This window comes from Notamacropus eugenii, chromosome 1, assembly GCF_028372415.1.
Source record: "Notamacropus eugenii isolate mMacEug1 chromosome 1, mMacEug1.pri_v2, whole genome shotgun sequence".
Classification (NCBI taxonomy): Eukaryota; Metazoa; Chordata; class Mammalia; order Diprotodontia; family Macropodidae; genus Notamacropus; species Notamacropus eugenii.
In genome coordinates, this window is record NC_092872.1 from 572,029,432 (window position 1) to 572,051,190 (window position 21,759).

Consider the following 21,759-nt stretch of genomic DNA (forward strand, 5'->3'; position numbering starts at 1 on the left):
AGAGCCAGATGGCATCACAACCCTTGAGAAAGAGTGCCTCATTATAAATTAACAAAAGGTGTGGGCCTCCCCTAATCAAGCTTCCCTTAATGGACAGACCCATCAATGGCTGGGAAAGATCTTTAACTCTCTAATTAATATTACATTGGGCCCCAAAATCTTTCACATCCAATACATGGGCAACTTGTATCTGAATAGGAATTAACATTTTTTAAATAAATACAACACAATTTCCACAAAATAAACACATCATAAACTTTAACATTTGCAGAACATATAACATCATTCTTTGGGGGTCAGTCTTTGGGGAGTGAGCAACCAGCTCCTCCTTCCTCAATCTAAAACAAAATGTCTTAATAAAGTCCTTTTGGGAGTCTCCCCTAATCAAGCTTCCCTTAATGGGCAGGTCCATGAATGGGTGGAAAAGATCTTTAACTCTAATTAACATCACATAATGATGAATCACAAGAGCACAGACTCCTTTTAACAATGGTGAATACTTAGTGAACACCAACTATACTGCAGACCTAGGTGCTAGCTTCTGGGAAATACAAAAACAAAAAAGTAACTGGCCTGTCCTCAGACAGGACATTTTACTGGGAACAAGGAGGGGTGGGGAAAGATGATAGAGATACATAGGCAAATACAAACGACTCTGTGTATGTGTGTGTTTGCTAACAAATTGAAGACTTAGGAAAAGTGTCTTGTGGGAATTTAAATTTAAACAGACTTGAAGTGAACTAAGGATTTCAAGGGGTGAAATTTAAGCAGGTTCGTATACTGATTAATCATAATAAAAGAGCCATCAGATTCCAAAATGAAGCAACCTAACTCCAAAGAAAAGAGCTTAAAACATCAAATATTAGGACTGAAAAGTTATGTTCAATATTTACAAAGATAAAATTGTAGTGAATCTGCTCAATTGTGGAAATAACTTATAATTTGAGTAATTCCTTGATTAAAAAAACTTGAGATTTCAATTATTTAGAGCAATTTTTCATCAACATCATTTACACATTAAAAAAAAAAAAAACTATTTGCAATGTTTTTATCTTTCATTATCCAGTCAGTAACAATAATCTTTAAACCCTACAAAACTTGACAATAGAACATTTTGTGTGAATTTTATTATTTTCATTATCATCTGTATTTACATAGAATTTAAAGGTTGACAAGGTCTTTTCACATATATTTTAATATAGTGATAATAATATAGATTAAATGTTAAAGAACATGTACATATTTTTCCCAAGAGGCTGTTAAACTTTTAACAGTGTATTTTTGCATTACTCTATAAACATTTTTTTGAGCTCAGCAGAAACATAATTGAAGGCTCAGAGGATAAAATGGTCATTCTATCAAGCTTCATGTATGGTTAGGCTTAGAAACTCACCACAAATATAGCTGATAGAATTATTACCATTTTACAAATGAGGCAATTGGTGCTGCTAAGTTTAAGACATCAAGATCACAAGACTAGTTAACAAATGTCTGGGGAGGGTTTTGAATCTTGGATTTCCTGATTCTAAATTCCAAATCCAGTAGTAAACTGCTTTGTCTTTTCATCTTACTCATAAGGATATCTGTCTGTCTGTCTGTCTGTCTGTCTGTCTGTCTCTCTCTCTCTCTATCTGTACATATGTGTATGTGGATAGATAGATTGATATATATATATATACATATATATATATATATATATATATATATATATATATATATATATATATATATATATATATATATATATATATATATATATACATATCTCCCCCTAATGGTTATTTCTCCAAAATAATCTGTTATTATTTCTGCTGCTGTTTTCATTATTGAAAATAACAATGTGCTAATTTTAATAGCTAGTATCCTCAGTAAGATTACTAGCTTCCAGCAAATGGTGTACTTTTCCTAAGCCGCACAATTTAGAAATCGTAGAGCTACAGAAGTTAGCAGCAGCAGCCTCAACTTCAACTGAAGCAGCAATTTAGAGCCTCTGTAATTCTAACTTGCAATCAATCAGAGCTATACAACCTGAAAAAAAGGGAATCATCACTAATCCATGATTTTTGAATTACTGTGCCCTTGACCTAAACCTGGAATACAGTACTGATCAGGTAGATTAGATAGGAGGAAGACTAGCTATTCTGGTTGTCCTGGGACTTTTGGCTTAGAATTTAGGGATCCTCTCAATAGCTTCCCCAAGGGACCAAACTGATGCCACAACTTTTCCTGTGACCTATTTTGGGGAGAGATGACCAGCTTCATCACCCCTCCCCCTAGTTTTCTTGGGGTATGGGTGCTGGGGTACTGGTGGGGCAACCCCTTCACTCAGTTTGAATTCCTCTCACACCTGCCCACATGCGAACACCAATTCTAACAAAAAAAAAAAAAAACCACTGTAGTATAGTTGAGATCTCCATGAATCTGTTATGAAGGCAGACTTGAGGCCAAGTAGCAACCAATAGCCCATGACTAAGATTAACCTCCATCATCTCAGAAATTCTACCAGTCCTTCCTGGACATAATGCAGGATCTTCCACATTCACTAATTGAATAGTGATAAAAACAGACAATTAACTTTTCTCTACCCATTATGCTAAACCTTCACTGAGAAAACTAGGCTTCTGAATCTGGATGTTAAGGAGAATAAAGCTTGTGATTTATTAACCAAAACAAGTTATTCTTAACTAAATTTAATTAGCCATTTTCAATCAGAATTTCAGTTTCAAAAATTATCTTCATTTAGTTATAGAAACCTACTCAAAACTTAGCCTCAATGAAGACTTTGTAGATCAATTCATTTAAAGTCAGTCCAATAACCCCAGAAAATGTCTTAGCATTCATGTCTAATCTTCCTTCCGGTAGCTAGTCTACAATTACTATTTTATATTTTATATATTTCTATCCTGTCTGTAGATCTAATGGAAACATCCATTTTACCTGTATCATATTTGAGAAACTGTAGAGCATTGTCAATGACTCCAATCTCTGTGTTGCAAAATTCCATTAGTCACCAGAATTCTTCAAATGATGGTGTGTGACTGATAATCACAAAGCACCATAATCTCAGGTGAATCAAAATTGTAAGTTCTCCAAAGGAGAATGAAAGGACACATGTCCTTTCATGTGTCATGTGTATGAAAGCAGTATTATGTTGTGTTGATTTTTGCTTGAGAAGAGATAACACATGGACTCATCAAGGGTACCAATGACTAAAAAAGAAGATAGGTCAGACCAATAGATAGTGAGAGAAAGGGATAAATGACAAATGGTTTATTGTAACTTTCAATGCACATGAAAATAATCAGGGAAAGTTTTCTGGAAGATTTAATGAAGGACAAGAGTGCAAATCTAACAGAGTAAGAAAGCATGTATGAATTTCAGTTTTCCCTAATGGAGTGAAATAATCAAAGTATCCACTTTCAGGATGCACCCCAGAATAATGCACAGAGAGCTAGTCTCAGTGAAGAAGATTTAGACTCAATCTTCTTCTCTGGCACCTACTGCTTGTGTGAATTTGGGAATTCTCAGTGCCCCAAAGCAATACATTAAGATCAAACTTTAAGAATACCTTGAAGACCTAAAGGTGAGTCAATTGTCACAGGACATTTTTTTCAATCTGTAAGACAAAGAAAATAGAGATAGAGAGTTGGATGAATTTTTCTTTGTTTCAAAGTAAAATTATGACATATGCTTGCATTTATATGAGTTGAAGGTAAATTTGTCCAGGTAGGATAAACATAGTAAATTATATATTAAAAATTGTTATGAAAAATTTATCTGATCATTTTAATGTTGATTATAAGTTGAAGGGCAGTTGCCATTCTGCATCAGTGGATAAAATTTCCTTATCTGGGCTTTCTTAAACCAATGACATATCAGTTCTATACCATCACAAAACAATAAAGTAAATAAGATTAAATATGTTAACTCTCCTGCTTGGCTTTATGTGTAGGTGAAATAGATAACAATTTTTCTGGAATGTGTGAAAAGTAATAAGGACATGAAATCCAAAAATTTGTCCTTCACTGGCAAGTCCCACAGCCCAACACTGTCATCAGTTAATTGGGTGAAAGTGGTTTGTAGTCTCCAACAGGTGATACTTTAGCTAGCTGAAAATAGCAACATATGTGGGTGAATGATTAATACATAACTATTCATAATCAGATGAAATATAGAAGGATGCTAAAGAAAGGAGAGTGATATATGAGAAGGAGTCAAGTAATTTTCTAGAGCACAGGTAATACAGATGCTGGTGGGGTTGGCTAGGGGGATGTTTTGGGACCTGGGTAGGCAGAGATCCCCAAAACTAAAACTGGAGACCTACAGGGTAAATTCAAGAGACTTTGCTTTTTTTTTTTTTGCTTTTTTGAGGGAACTTAGGTTTCCTCGGGGCAGCTAAGTAGTACAATGGATAGAGCGATAGATCTGTAGCTAGAACAACCAGAGCTCAAATCAGACCTCAGATCTCCACTGGATGTTAGATGTTACCCTGGACAAGTCACTGACACACAGCCTGAGTAAAATTGGAGAAGGAAATGGCAAGCCACTCTGGTATCTTTGTCACGAAGGACAGTTGATTCACAGGGTCACAAAGAGTCAGGCATTACTGAACAACAAATGGTATCCTTGGAAGGAGTATTCTCCAGGTATCCTCCAGCGAGGAAACTCTCTGCCCATGCAGATCAACCCTTGCTCTGTAATTTACAGTTTTAGAGGTTTTCTCCTTCTCTCTCCTCCCATCTCCTCTGTTCTCTTGTCCCTCTCTCTCTCTCTCTCTCTCTCTCTCTCTCTCTCTCTCTCTCTCTCTCTCTCTCCTCTTTCTCTCTCTCTGTATTCTCCATCCATGTGTATATGTGTGTATGTATGTGTGTGTATACACACACATATACCCATATCCATATATGCATGTGCATGTGTACATATATACTTATGCACACATGTGTATGTGTGCACACAAATGGACATATCCATATATATGTGTGTTCTGGTATGTATAGATGCCTATATTTATGTGCATATGTGCATATTTTTGTGTATATTACATTGCGTACGCTAGGATATATATATGTTCTTGTATATACATCACATATATATTTATATATACATATGTGTATATATATATATTCATAGTCTCAATAGAATGAAAGCTCCTTGAGAACAGGATTTTTTTTCCTTTTCCTTTTTTTTGCCGTTGAATCCTAAGTACCTGGCACAATGTCCAACGTGTAGAAAGTACTTAATAATGTTTGTTAATTGATTGATACTACTGAATTTTAATTTCCTTGAAGGCAAGGATTATGCCATTTTATTCAAGCAGAATAGTGCATTCCATAGACAGAGTAATTGTTAGATTGTTAAATATTTTTAAAAGTCTCTATTACATACATACATACATACATACATACATACATACATACATGCATGGTTGATTGTTGTCCTTTGTCTTTGAAGAGGACCAAAATGACATCACCATGATAAAGTGAATTTTTAGTGTGTCCGACTGTGGCAGATCAGACCAATAGGATCTTGGAATGCTCTACCACAGGTTGGGCACAGATGGTCCATGTGAAGATTTGGGGTGGATAACTCAAATTTGTGCATCCTATGTTTACTTTGTGCTGTCTCAATTCTGCTTTGCTCAAAGAGCACAGCACCCTTTCTGATGTGGGCACGCCATGCTGAATAGTCCTGTGCCATTGTCTCTCATGTTGCACAGTCAAATCCAAAGTTTTTGAGAGAGACGCATACATACATATATTGCGTATGAGTGTATCTGTGTATGTGTCTAGGTAGCACTATGGACAGAGACACTTGGTCCTGGAGTCAGGAAGACCTAAATTCAATTTTAGCTTCAGAAGCATAGTAGCCGTTTGATCGTGACCAAGTCATTTAAACTCTGTTTCCTCAGCTATAAAATAAAGGTAATAACTTCACATACATCACGAGCTTTTGTGAGGAACAAATGAGATTATATTTTTAAAGCTCTTAGCCCAACGCCTGTGTGCCTGAATCATAGTAGATGCTATATATAAATACTCATTCCTTCTCCACTTAAATACAGGCCTCTGACAAGTTTGTTTGTTTGCTGTATGTTTTTTGTAATTTACCCCTTAATGCTGTCATACTGTCATTGTGCCTAAAATGGATGGGTTTGTGATAAAAACAAAAAAAAAACTAATAAGCTAGATTTATTATGTTTTTTTAAGATCCAATGATAGATCTCATATGTTTCATCTAGATTTCCTCATTTGCTCCTTTTAGATTGTTACAGGCTCAGATTCATGATTTGAATGATCGATTCAATCAACTTGAAAAAGCATCTTTTTACATTTTAGATCTAGGAAACAACCCATAAATATCCCCATAACAAGAGCCCATGTGCTATTCGTGTAGCACAGTCACACATACATCAGCTTAATAGAAGCGAGAGCTGAGTTTTCCTGCTCCTAAAATCAGCATCCATCTACTTTCAGAGCATATAACTGTGTCACTTGGAGTGCCAGGATTTTGCCTTGGGTGCCAGAATTGACTGTATTGTTGGTAGCTATTGATTTTTGTGCTATCCTGAAACAGTTGAAGGAGCACAGAAAAAGTATGTGAATAGCAGCCAGTGACAGCTGCGCTGAAGACACTGTAACCTTGAGACACTAGCTTTGGAATACAAGGAGCATGTCAGTGTGATGCACGGGAGGGCCAAGCCAAGGGGGTGCTGAGAATATGATAGTGAACAAAGACCACTGCAATAGCCAGGGACCAGAACACAGATGGGAGCTGAAAACAAGGGACACGGAGTCTGACCACATGATTCCTCATCAACATGATTGTTCAAGAGTCTGTAATCTACTGTTAACAGGACCTCCAAAAAAAGAAGTAAAGATTCACATTGACCCACTTTAGCATCATCAGTTTAGAACTAAAAGCACTCACAGAGGTCATCAAGCCCAACCCCTTCATTTTACAGATAAGGACACTGAACCTCTGGGAACTTATGTGACTTATCTAAACCCACAGAGAATAAACCATAAACCATACAGGAAGTAAGTTGTGAAGTTGAGAATTTAATCCCAGTTGTTTGGGTGGTGCAGTGGAGAGAGGGCCAGGCCTAAGTCAGGGAGACACCTGTTTGGGAGTTCAAATCTGGCCTCAGACATTTATAAGATGTGTGACCCTAGACAAGTTACCCAATTCTATTTATCTCAATTCCTCATTTGTTAAAAGAACTGAAGAAAGAAATGGCAAACGACTCTAGTATCTGTTATCAGTAAGCACTCTGACATACAAAAGGGGGTCTGCTATCACAGGTTCTAAGATCTGCATTTATAAAAGTAATTTATAAATATTTGTATATTTATAATTTATAAAAGTAAAAAAAAATTTTGAGGGGTCAAAAAATCATTTTAATTTAGCGCATGTATCATTCACTTAGTTGAAGGGAAAAGGTCAACACCTTGAATTAAAGAGAAAATACAGAGAAATCAAAAGTCAACAGACATGCTTCCAAATATCTGACAGATCAACAGACAGATCCAAATATATAATCATAGTTACCAGAGACGGAAGCACCAGCATCTGGGTTTTCAAAGCTGGGGGCCTGCTTAGTGGCTTCCCAGAATCTCATCTGGCATACAAACCTTCTTCTAAAAAACTAAGCCTCAAACTAAAGCCTCACTTCAGAGTACTTAAACATATTTTAGAGCAAAGGGCATTACAACTCTTGAGAACCAGTGCCTCACTAATAAAAGGTTTGGGCCTTCCTACAATTCTTCTAGGCCCATTAATGGGTGGGGAAGATTTTCCCATTAAGAAGCAAAATTATATTAACAATAAGCAAAAATGCATTATCAATATAGTATCTTTGCCAAGAAAACCTCAAATGGGGTTACAAAGAGTTAGACACAGACAAAACCACTGACCAACATCTGATTCTAAACCAACATTCATCCCAATATTGATTTCTCCTCCTCAAAGCAGCCTTGACCCATCTCTGATCTTCAGTTTAATCATTCATTTGTATTAAGTGAGTTTTAATAATATTTGCATCATCTCATGGAATAGCTGCATAAAAAAGACAGTTTTAAACCTTGAAGAACTATAGAAGGGTGGATTATAATTACTATGATTTTGTGGGACAATTTAGCTGGGTTGTTGGTTTGTCTTCATATCTATGGCATTTATCATGGCGACTTACAAATAGTAAGTATTTAACATATGAATTAAATTTTTGCACTGAAAAAATCATTTCTATTATGACACAAAAGTACCCCAAATAGCAATCTTTCAAAGGCTTATTATAGGTCACAAAGAGAATTGAGTGGATGAAGGTAATTGGTGAAACACAGAAAGATTTTGAATATAGACTCAGAGATATGTGGTATTTCTGTCATCTGAGAATCAGCTAGCTAACTGCCTGTAACCAGATTGACCTATAGGTAAACAATTCTCGAACCAAAGCAATTAATGAAGATAGTTTCTCAAATCACAGAGCGATCCTGAGATACATTGGTAGAGGGAGTACCTACACCAATGAAATCACAGATCTTTGAAATATTTAAATACATATCAGCTTTCTCTTCTTTCCAGGTTTTATGTTTATGACAAGCACCCCTTTGGTTTGAAGGGAGCAAGAGTGAAAAAACCAAGGTAGCCCCAGCTCACTGATGACATTTTTCTAAAGTCTCAGAGTTAAAATAATGAAAAGCAAGGGAATATGAAGAGAGACGGAAGATGGGAACAGAGAGGCAAGTGATATGTAGGTCTACTGTCTTTGCTATGGGGAATAATTGTAATTTGACATTTTGTATAAACTGACAAGGACAAAGTTTATAAGAAATCTTATTAAGGAAATTAAGGAGGGAGATAGAGGAAAAGAAGACGAAGGAGAAAAAGAGGATGTCAGTCAATAAATAATTACTAAGCAATTGTTTTGTTCCAGGCACAATGCTAAGCATTAGGGATACAAAAGGAGGCAAAAAAACAAAACAAAATAAAAAAAAGCAATGCCTGCCCTCAAGGATTTCTCAATATAGTGGTATTGTTAGACATAAAATGTTAGATAAACAGGATTTTTTTTCTGAATATGTATGGTTATGTATACATGTTCTCTTTTCCAATACAATATATGCTCCTTGCGGGCAGAAAGTTCCAATTTTGATATTGTGTCATCCTTGCCTTGCACATTCCCTGGCATAGATGCTTATAAATGCTTACTGATTAATTGAATTATAGAATCATAGAGTGGCAGAGTTGGATTGGCTTTTGAGGTCCTTTAGTGCATTTTACAGATGAAGAAATTGAAGTCCACAAGGAAGTAATATGCTAGAGGTCAAGGCTCATTGTGGCAGAGCTTGCATCTGACCATAGGTCTCCTAACTCCCAGTCCAATGAGTTTATATGTTTCAAACTGAATGAACTAAACTTGAAAAACACATTAATATATTGCATTGGCATCATATAGAAAATAGGAATATAAATAGAACCACTGATTTATAGATGAGAATCCTTGTATTCAATATATTAACTTAGTTTTAAAATGTAATATCTGGGTTTATTGTATTTTTATTTATTTCAATAAATATTTCCTGATTACATTTTAGTCTAGTTTGGGCCACATTTGGGGATATTATTGGGCATATGTTGGATACCTCTGTCAGTGAATAAAAAGTTAGAATTAGAATTAGAAACACTAGGGTCTGAGTTCCATCTCTCATATAAACTGGTTAAGTGACCCTGAACAAGTCATTGAATTTCAGTACTATAGTTAGAAAGTTTTCAGTCTATAACAGGAGAGGACATTTCCTAACTTGGTTTCCCCTCACCATCCTGTCTTCTCCTCACCTTTATTATTTGTGATTATAGAAGTAGGTCATTAAAGTGGCATGTACATGAATAGCAGCAGTCAAAAGTGTAAGAAAAGTGATTGTTTCTTTGGGGAACCCCCACCCCTAAAACATTTATGGTTGTTCTGTCACTTAGTAAAGGTCATAGAATCATAGATTTATAGCTGGAGAAGACCTTGGATGTTATCTGGTTCAATCCCCTTATATGAACTAAGGTTCAAAGAGGTAGTGATTTGGTTAATACCACATGGATAGTGGATCTGAGCAGTGATAGCAATCCACATGGTCAGCCTCTATTGTCAGTATTCTTCCCTCTATATCAATGCTTATTACAAAGGTCTCAGAACATTATTTCCTCCATCATTGTCATTGTATATTATTTGGCAGCAATCTTCAAGACTCAAAATAATTATGCAGAATCATGTTTTCAAAACTTTGCTTCAAAAATTATTGAATAATGCATCTTTAGCATTCATATATATATGTATATATATACACATATATATAGTGGTTTCCTATTTATTTCCTTTCACAGGTATCCTTCTTCAGTGCTCATGATCTTCTCCTTTCTTAATGGGCTTTCACTTCAAATTAGAGTATAGCCTTATAAAATAATGACAGGGAGATTGATGTGATGTTTAGCCAGCTTCAATTACTGATTGACTTGAGGGGAAAAAAAACAAATGCTGTCTCAGACATAATGTGTCACAATGACAGCAGAGGTGGATGGTGATCAGATCATTAAGATGACAGAAATATTTGTATTAAAAAAGGAGGATTTGGGAGAATAACTTCTGTATACATATAGCTATTTTTTAATGGCTAAATAATCAAAAGGAACTTCAAGAATGCATTTCTCTATGTCACTGTTCTTTCTTGTTTTCAATAGGTATAAGCCACTTGGGATGATATATAGAAAATGTGGGATAGTTCTTCTGACTAAACGACACTTTCTCCAGAAACAGTTTGTTGATATCTGTTGCATGTCTCATCCATATGTGAGGGATCATGAAACAAAAGTTAGATTCAGAACCTGGCTCCAAATTCTTCCTCTGATATTTACTACTTGTGCAACTTTGGGCAAGTGATTTAAACTCTCTAGGCCTTCTTTTCTTCATTTTAAAAATGATGACATTAGACTAGTTTGCTTCTGAGGTCCCTGTCTGTTTTAGATATCTGTGATTCTATTTGTTTTATTGTGTATTACAATTCTTTTAACAGAAGTCATTTTTCAAGTATCTTACCTTTACAGGGGGCATCTCCCAGTGACTAAAACTGCTTAATGCTAACATAGTACTTTAGTGCATACATCTCTTTTTATGTAATGGTTTACTATGTTGACATTTTTTTATACCTAGTTAGATTAAAAACCCCAAGAGGGCAGGAGCCATGGACTTTCTAAGTTATTTTTTTTTCTTCCACAGTAGCTAACAGAGTGCTCTGTAAACAGTAAATGTATAAAATTTTAAGACATCAAGGAACTTTGATTTCACTCAAAAAGAATCCCCACTATGGAAATTCATTTTGCCTACAGAGACCTCAATTGATGAATGATTTGCCCTTTGTCATATAGATGGATGTGCTGGTAGCAAAGAATAAAAGGTGGGTCTTCCTGACTTCAATTCCAGCATCCTATACCCTACCCAAGATATATAAAGACTTGATTTAAAGGAGTATTTCTATGTATAAAATATAAAACTTAAGTTAAAAAGGTTAGGAAAAAACATGAAGATGTGTTGCTATACTTCTGTTATAAACTAGTGCAAAAATCATCCTTTTGTGCAGTAAAACCCTCCCTACACAGATGGCAAAATTAAACAGAAAGAAACATTTGAGAATCACTAAGATCCTATACCAACGGTGACCCAGACAGAACAAGCTGTTAGCAACAGAATTCCTCAGTTGAAGGAGATAGATGCCACTCAGAAAGCACTGTAATGAGAAGGAATAGGTGGTAGGGAATAGATTGGTGGTGATGAGAAAAGTGGATGGCTATACCAGATTTGGACAGAATATTAGACTCACACTGATACACCTAAGGTAGATAAGCTTAAAAATGCAAAATGCAAAATTGATCATTATGATTCCAAAAGAAGCACAATCACTTAATACCAACTTCTTAGAAATTTCAAAGCAAGCTCAGTTTAGTCTTCTCTTCAACCTCCTCCTCCTAACTAGAGAGAATGCTGAAAGAAAACCTCAAGTCTCATGTTTCTTCACCATCCATGTTTAGTTGATTTGTAACTGTAATAACAATTGAACCGAAGGTGAAATGAATTCTGGAAGAATTCAAGCAGTGTTCAGCAATCCAACATTGTATATTTTATGCCACAGTGACCCTCAAAATTTGAATAAAGGTCTATTATAATTGCTGGAAATGGTGTTTACTTTATTTACCACCAGAAGAAAAATTGTAGCAGCTCCTAAAAACCAGTAGAACTCTATCCATTAGAGTTCCTTCCATCTGCTTCTATAATTGATTGAAATTATGGCTGATATACCAGCATTTGATTTCCTTTGTCAAATTCTTAAAATCAGGTTGTCATTCTTTGTTGCAGGCTCAAATTGTAATTTTCAAAAATAAGATGTCACATGGTATATTAGGGAGAAATATAATGATAAAGAGAGTTAAAAGATAGCATTTTATTTTTATTTTGTTTTGGAAAATAAATATGTTCCACTTAGTAGGTAAATATCAAATCATTATCTAATGACACTATAGCTCAAGTAGACAGTTGAAATATAACCCATGTTCCATGTATGCATAGATAATTCTTTTATTCTCTGTCTTAATATTCTTCTCCACTGTTAATGTTCAAATTTCCTAGAAAACTCAATACAATTTTGAGCCAGTGTCTATTTTAAAGTACCAAAAATAACTCTCTTTTTTGGTGTAGAATAAATCAACAATGAAATATGACCAATGAGTAATAACTCTCATGGAAGTTCAATGCACCAGGGCTTAGGACATCAATCCTCTCAAAAACAAAAATCATCATCTTACTGAATTCCAGCACTGTTTTACATGCTGTAGCTTAACCATATTTGAGAAATGAACAACTGTTCAAAGAGATAATGTGAAAACAAATAGTTATTTAATTTCAACCCCTCTTTTCAAAATTAATTAGAATTTGGTGTAATCTATGTCATTCATCCATCAATTGATTCCAAAATACTAAAACCTTGTAATGTTTCAATTAAAACATGTACACATACACAATCTTAATCATATTTCAAGACATCTATCATTCCTTTTTTTTTTTACTGGAGAAAGATTATAAATTAATCAGCTTTCATTGGCCAAAACATATTTATAGCAATGGAAGCACTATTGAGAGCGATCTTTCTTAAGATCATCATCTTTCTCAGAGTTAGTGTACAGAATGAGAGGGAAAGGAGGAAGGAATTTAGAAAATCAAATTTAGAAAAAGAAGATATGTACCTTGGGTAAAAGAGTTTATGAAAAAGTGTACTAGAAGCACAAAGCAACTCAAGTAATTATGTTAAGACTAAACAGTTATTGAGTACATCTTTGTCAAACATTTTAGGAAATATACGGTTCTAATTAGGAAAAAAATAGCAACCCAGGATTTCATTTTTATTACTTTCAAATGGTCTTTTTGGGATCACTTGCTTTTCCTGTTATAATTGATAAGTTAAAAAGAGTAGTGACTTTTCAAACATTCTAAGATCTCCTCAAAAGAGAGATATAGGCTTAAAAAAAATAAACAACCAAAAAAACTAAGAGGGAGAGTGTGTGGAAATCTATCTTCTAACGACCATAAGTTAGCCTCAGTTTGTCTAGTTTTTGTTTTCTGGCTAATTTCACCATTGATGCTGGCTAATAAATGACGTTTGGTTGTTGTTGTTGATGATGACATGTAATGTAAAGAATAATCCATTTTCTAGCGTGTTTATCATCACTATAGGAATACTCCAGAGTGAAAAGGAGAATAGATTAAAATTAGAAAGGATGGTAACTAGCTTTATCCTACTTAGGGAGCATTTCCTCTAGGAAGATGGGTAATAATGGGTTAGGGGCATTTGGGCAGAATGCCTATCAAATAGATTTAAATACATTATCTTTTTCCCTTTCCCAGCATTCCCTGGTCCAAAGCTCCCACAACATTTTGTCATTTGCTACTTGAATGAATGAGGAACGTGTCCTAGTATTTAAAACAGGGAACCAAAGTGATGAACATCAGAAGTTGATGTCTGGGAAAAACCTCATCAATGACCTGTAAGCAGGTCTAATTATGTGTGGGAAGATGAACAAAGGCTCTGAATCTCATTAAGCAAAGGAATGATAGGTGACTTCTTCAAAGGAGTTGTTTGCATGACATAAAACATAGAATAAGAAAGAAATAGTATTCTATTTCCTTAGAAGTGGAATAACTTGCCTTAAATACTACTAGCCAAATGTTAATATGACCTAGAAGAAAACTAGAAGGCCCTAAGGAAAATTACATGACTCTAAAACATATTAAAAATTGTCAATTCAAGAAGAATATGCATTGCATATCATTTTCAATAACTACATAAAATAGAAATGCAATATTTCCACAATATCATTCATAAGGATTTTGTCTTTTCCCTACTCATTAGTGATATACTCTTTCTATACTGTATTATCATTAATAAAGTATATTATGTGTGCATCCGCTATGGTCTTTTCTACAACACAGAATCTGGCAAAATATCAACAACTATGTTCTTATCTAATCAGCGCAATTAAGCTTGTCCAATATCAAATACACCTTCCAATCAAAGTCTTTCATATGGTCCACTTTGATTGATTGCTTAGAAATTCAGTGATTAAAGCAAACCTCAAGAACTCTCTTTCATACATGAGTTTGAAAGTGTAGATTACTCCTTCTAAAACACTCCCTCAAAAGGATGAATGGCAACTTAATAAAAATCCATCACTTTTAAATGGAGCATTTTCCTGAAAGAAAAATGAATATGCTATCTTCTGAGATGCATAACTTCTAGTTACTAATAGGAAAGCCATAATGCTATCTCAAGTTACAGGTTTTGGAGAATAAATGAAAAACAGATACCATGGAGAATAGAAGAGAAAAAAGTATCATAGCTATGGTTAAAGAAATAGCATTCCAAGAAAGACCAAGTTTCATGGCATCTTCTGCCTCCTCTATTCTTTTGGCAAAACAAAGCACCTGAATGTGGTCTTAACAGGACTCACTTATATTCTACTCACTCAACAGTTGTCTAAAAACAAAATCATGCTCAATACATTATTTCAATTGTCTTGACAATATTTGGTGGACATATTTTGTTGACTAAATAAAATCAAAACAGGAAAAAGTACATAAGCAATTATCTCGCTTTTTCATATGGTTGGCTTTAGGCCCTGAATTCTGCCAACTTCAACCCAGTACCAGCCATGTTCTGGCAGTTTTTTGTGTATATGGCCTATCTCTTTGTAACTGAAACTTGTGCTACACCATTTTTGAAAGAAAAATTCTAATTCTTTTTGTCACAAAGCAAAACAAAATAACAGCACAGAGCTGCCCAATGAATCACACTAAACAGGAAAATATACATAAAAGATGTACGTTACCTGACTTTTAAATTGCCTTGCTGTGGCTGTCCATCATAAATGGATAAAATATCAAAATCTTCTTCAAGAGCAAATGTATGAAATGACAATTGTATCCTATTCCGCTCTCCAGTGATAATGATCCATGTGCAGTTGGCATAGTTTGGATAGCCATGAGGAAATCCTGGACTTTCGATGGTACCATTGGGACCCTGGACTAATCCTCCACAGTTTTGACCTAAAAAAATAGAAAAATAAAGGTCAACATCATTATAGCCCATTTAAATGACATGATATATATGTATATATAATTTTATGCCTCTATTGTTCCATTTAGCTTAAAATAAACTTATTGTATTCAATGTTCATTGACACAGAAGGATCTTTGATTTAGACCTCATAAAAGATATGTGTGAATTCCAACTACATTGGGGACAATCTTTTCCTAACCTAGTAAGTCCTGAAAAATTGCCTCAGGCACATGAATGTTAAATGATTTCACTAAGGTCAAATGGCTATTCAATATGAGAGACAAGATTTGAACCCGAGACCTTCTTGACCTTGAGTTTATACTTCAGTTAGCTAGTTTAATGAGAACTCCATTCTGATCTTTGTTATATAGTTATTACTTAATTCAGGATTACAGTTCCCACTCGTCACTAGGAATTCTAAGAGACGGTGATGAGAGGACACAGAAAGTAAAGAAAAACCTGGAAAACAATAAATGAAAAATGTAGAAACAAAATCTTTAAATTCACTTTCCTCAAATAGTAAAGCTGGAAGTATTTTGTCCCAGCTTTTCTCACTAATAGTATTGAAATCTTGGATAAGAATATTATCTTGTCTTATTCAAAAAGTTGTTCACTCAATTTTAGGATCATTAGTTTTGATAATGAATAATGTATATTTTCAATTCATTTCAAAAAACATTTTTTCCAACATCCATTACATTCATGATAGGCACTGCTAGTAAACAAAAGCAGGTTAAAAAAATGTAGAGTATAAATTCCTCTTGAGAGCATTTTTTTTCTTTGTATCATCAACATCTAGCTCAGTGCATAGAGTAGGTGCTTGTTGATATGAATTGAATTAAAATGTAGTATGAGTTAATTCATGACCTCAAGGATTTTGTTGGAGAAAGTATAAATCTACACATTCAATAGTAATTTAGAACAATATATAATAAATTTCCAAAATGTATATGGTACAAACAGGGCAGCTAGGTAGCATTGTAGATAGCCAGCCAGGCCCAGAGGCAAGAAGATTCATCTTCCTGAGTTCAAATCTGGCCTCAAGACATCTACTAGCTGTGTGACCCTGGGCAAACCACTTAACCATCTTTGCCTCTCTTTCCCAATTTTAAAAATGAGTTGGAGAAGGAAATGACGAACCAATACCTTATTTTTGCCAAGAAAGCCCCAAATGGGATCATTAATAGTTGGACACAATCGAAAAATGCTGTAACAGCAGGAATGATATAAATGATAATTATAATCAGGAAATGATTGATTGATACATGAAGTATTCAACATTACGTCCTACAGTATGTAAAGCAATATACTGGGTACTGAATAGCATGTTTTAAGGGAGGCATAATTTTATGAACTTCTCTGATTCACATGACAACCACTCCATACTTTATCAAACTCTATGTGTATTAACTGCTTTCACATAAATTCTCCATAGATAATATATCAAATATTCCATAGACCTTCTTTTAGTGCCTTTAATATTTCTGTGCCATCAAGATACACTAAGGTTGTCTTTCTACCAATTCTTTTTAATTATCATAAAATAACCAATAAACCTCTTCTAGTCTTAGATATTATATCTTATTCTACATATATATGTATGTATATATATATGCATATAATTGTGTGTATGTGTTTGTCTAACATTGGACAATAGTTTTGTTTGATGAATTCATGTTCATATCAACATTTAATGTATAGATCAAATTCCATTGTTTCTCTTCTTGTTAGATACTAGCTCAGATCCTCTGGTATTTCTTCCATAGAGTACACACCCAACATCCTGAAGATCTTTCAAACATTGCAAGATTGTGAGTATAATACTCAAGCTGCCAATGTGTGATTCTGTATTCTAGTTACATGATTTTTTGTTCATATCTATTCTTGGTGATATCTTTTTATAACTTTTTATAGGTTTGAAAGAAAACCAGCAAGCAACTATATACAGGAATTAAAGGAAGAAAAAATCAAAATACTTCAATAACTGCCACTTCTTGAATTCAACTTCTCAATCAATAAACTAATTTTTAAAGAACCTATTATGCTCCAGGAACTCTGATAAGAACTGGGATTGCAAAAAAAAAAAAAATAGTCAAAAGCCAATCTCTGCTGTCAAGAAGTTTACACTCTAATCAGGGAGACAACATGCATACAAATGTATAGAAGGGAAGGTGTATAGAGGACAAATAGGGCATAATTAACAGAGAGAAGGCACTAGAATTAACAAGGGCTAGGAACAGCTTTCTATAGAAAGTGGCAATTTAGTTGAGAATTAAAGAAAGGCAGGGAGAACTGTAGGAGGAGTTGAGGAAGGAGAGTTTTTGAGACAAGAAGAATAGACAGATACAATATCTGGAGCTCAGAGACGGAGTAACTTGTTGGTTGAACAGTCAGGAAGCCAGTTTCATTGAGTAATACATGTTGGGTAATAAGGTGTAAGAAGACTGGAAAGGTAGGAGGAGGTTATGTTATGAAGAGGGCTAGGTTAGAGCTGCCAAACAGAGCATTTGTATTTGATCATGGAGGAAATAGGGAACCACAGGAGTTTATGGAGTAGGAGAGTGGCATGGTTGACCCTGTGTTCAGGAAAATCACTTTAGAGAATGAATGGAAGATGGACTGGAATGGGAAAAGACTTGAGGTGTCCTATGATTACAATTGTTCAGATATGAGATGATGAGGTCACATACTAGATTGGTGTCATGGTAGAGAAGGTATTACAAAGGTCAACACAGCAGAATTTGGCAATAGTTTGGATATGAGGGGAAGGAAGTTTAAATAATGATGACTTGAAGATAATTCCTAGGTTGCAAGCCTGAGGGACTGTGAGAATGTTGCTGCACTCTAATATAATAAGAAGATAGGAGGGCAGGAAGGTTTACCACGGGAGCAGAGGAAGGGAGAGGAGCATAATGAGTTCTCTTTTGGATACATTTAGCTTAAGATGTCCGTTGAACATTTTATCTGGGACTACATTATGAAGTAAAATCACCTAGACTTTGAAGATTAAAAAAAGACTTGAATAATTGAAGTAGAAAGAAGAAATTCTTTCACTTTCATATTGAAATTAATAACTGAAAAATATAAATTCATCAGTAAATGTGATCTATGCCACACAAAGTAGTTACCATTATAGATTCATAATAGGTGGTATTATTATCCCCATTTTACAACTGAGAAAATTAAGGAAGACAGATAAAAAATGACTTAGGGTTAAACAACGTATAAGTGTTTGAGGTCAGATTTGAGCTTTGGTCTTCCTGCCTCCATGTCTGGTGATCTATGCACTATGCCACTTTTCTGACTAAATAGATAAATACTTGGAGATTTCCAAGACACTGAGAAGTTAAGTGACTTGTACAGGGTCACACAGCTAAGCTAGCAACTGTGAAAGGTAAAATTTAAATTCCTCGATTCCTTGTCTTTTTGACTTTGAGTATATCAATCTGTGTAAATTACATCTACACCTTGAAGACAGGTGATACACAAGTGCTTATTCATGTGAACTGAAAATTCTTATCATCCCATCTCCTTGCCAAACACAGTGCCTAGCACATAACTGGTACTTAATAAACCTCTGTTGAATAATTTGCTATTGAACTGAATTGTCTCTTAGCACCATGTGGATGTATCCACATGAGCCCCAAAAGTTTTGGAGATTTTAGTATTTTCTGATGATTGCAAGCAGAATAAGCATTTTAAAACAAGTGTTATCCCTATAGTTATTGTTAAACTGAGAAGAGAAAATTATTTCAGGCTATGTTATATATTTTTATAAACATTTCACACCAGTAGGTCTCAGTGAGCCTAAATCTTTCATGATAATACTGTAAAATGCTTGTGGGAGTTTGTTAAATCTTAATAAAAGAGATTTAATAAAAGAGATTTGCTAGTTTAAAACCAAAGAAGTAATAAGTAACCCATTTTCCACTAAATTTAAATCTAACAATAACACTATAACAAGTAGATATTAAAGCTGTGGGGTTTTGAAAGGTCTTTAAAGGAAATAGCTTTTCTCGTTTATCTAGCAATTGCTTCACGGTAAATCAAAACAGTAAAGACATGATCATAAATTTGTAAGAAGGAAAAAATATAAATTCATCAGTAAATGTCAGCTATGCCATGCAAAGCAGTTACCATAATAGATCCGTTGTAAAGAGCTGCCTTCTTACAGGGTAAATTACTTCTGAGGAGTAACATTTAAAGTACATGCAGATTTCAAATCAGAATGAAGAATTTTGCAGAAAGAATCAAATTTGTGCTGTTTAACAACCAAACAATCCCCAAAATAAGAACTAGCATTGTAAAGTTCTTTGAGGTTCCCAAATTCCTTTCCATGTGTTATCTCATCTGATCCTCACAATAACCCTGTGAAGAATGTCCCATTATTATCCTCTTTTTAGGGACTAGTAATCTAAGACTCAGAGAGTTTAAATGGCTTGCTCAGGGTCACAGAGCTAGCACATTTCTGAAGCAGCACAGAATTACCTAAACTTCTGAACAATTCGAAACTAGGAATAATAGGTAAGAGCTGTCAAAGGGAAAATTTAAGTTCAGCATAAGAAAAGAGAAAAAAGATGTCTTGTCACTGTGGATCTTCAAATAGAGATGTTTGGACAGCTTTTCAGACACGTTATGAAAAGAATTCTTGGTCATGTTCAGGTTTCACTAAATGGTTAATAACAAAAACACCACCAACAATCACATTTATGTAATATTTTGTGCCAGGTCCTATGCGAAAAACTTTATTATGTTATTTGATCCTTGCAATAACATTGGGAGATAAGTGTTATTGTTGGTATTGTTCTCATTATTATCTGTATTTTACAGGTGAGGAAACTGGGACAAATAGCAGATAAGTGACTTACTCGGAGTCAAACGACTAGTAAGTCTAAGGTCACCTTGAATTCACATCTTCCTCCCTTCAAACTGAACATTCTACCCACTGTACCACTTAGTTCTCATTTGTAATAGCTGAGATTCTATGATTCTTTTTATCTTCTTGTATCTTCAGAAAAATGGACTTTTCTTCTCAAAATCTGACTTTTTTTTTGTTTTACACAATGAATAAACTAAATTTCAATCAAACTGATTTGATTTTCCAAAATCCGTTTCCAAAAGATTAAAAATTTGCATCATATACTAATAAAAAAATATTCAGAATTTCAAAGGCTTTTATCCTTCGTGGTCCATTTCTTGAGCCACAGCAAAGACAATAAAATGCCCCAGAATAACTTTAAAAAACTAACTAACATTTTCTGAGTCAGTATTATGTAATATTATGATGAAACACAGCAGTCAAGAAACAAAGACCACCAGCAAAGACCATCCTAACTAAAAGGATGGTTAATTTATTCTTCTAAAGAAAAAACACAATTTGGATAAAGACATGCTTCATCAACTCACTATAAAAACCCTCTAAACATAAATACCTTATTATAGTTTAAATGTTGCCTCTTGTGGGCAAGAGAGGAATTTTCAGTTTTTCAATGAGATTTTTAAAATTTCCTGCCAAAACAGTTTTCCCCCCATCGAGTGCTTTTGTTAGAAATGTCACCAAACTCCAGCTTAATCCTGGAGTTACTTTCTCAGAGGATTGACATGAGTATAACATATGTGAAGACAGATATAAATCCTGATTGACTGAGCGTATGGTGAGCTCAAGATGCCTATCTAAAGAATAGACTTTTATCTCTCAGTTTTGGGAGAAGTTCAAGAAGACAGGAAAGTACAGTTTTTGAATGGAAATAAGAGATATCCCTGAGGCTGCAGATATTTGAGAGTGGCTCATTTTAAATTTGAAATGTCACAAGGACAAATACATATATGGAGAGCGATTAAGGACCAGACTACCAGTTCTAATAGGTGCATAGATAGAAATAGGTCAAAGGCAATATATAATATGCTAACTGACAGGTCTCCATGACAACAAGGAGACAATCACAAAACACTCAAGCAGATGAATAGTATATATTGAGTGAATGAAATTTATGTTTCCAAAAGAATTTGACACTTTGACTGTTAGACAGATTAGAACTGGCCAAAAGGGCTGAGGCTGAGAATATGGAGGGGCATTTCCAGGTACTATGGGTATCATTCAGTGTCATGTAGA

The 21,759-nt window shown here is 34.6% G+C and overlaps 1 protein-coding gene across 1 annotated transcript in view; it reads right to left on the reverse strand.

Annotated features, from left to right (window-relative positions):
- Positions 1 to 21,759, reverse strand: part of CSMD1 (CUB and Sushi multiple domains 1) — a 2,598,423-nt gene that overhangs the window by 2,165,883 nt on the left and 410,781 nt on the right. The window contains exon 2 of the mRNA XM_072634370.1: positions 15,418 to 15,634. Coding sequence (XP_072490471.1) covers positions 15,418 to 15,634 — 217 coding nt within the window. The remainder of the gene's footprint in view (positions 1 to 15,417; positions 15,635 to 21,759) is intronic.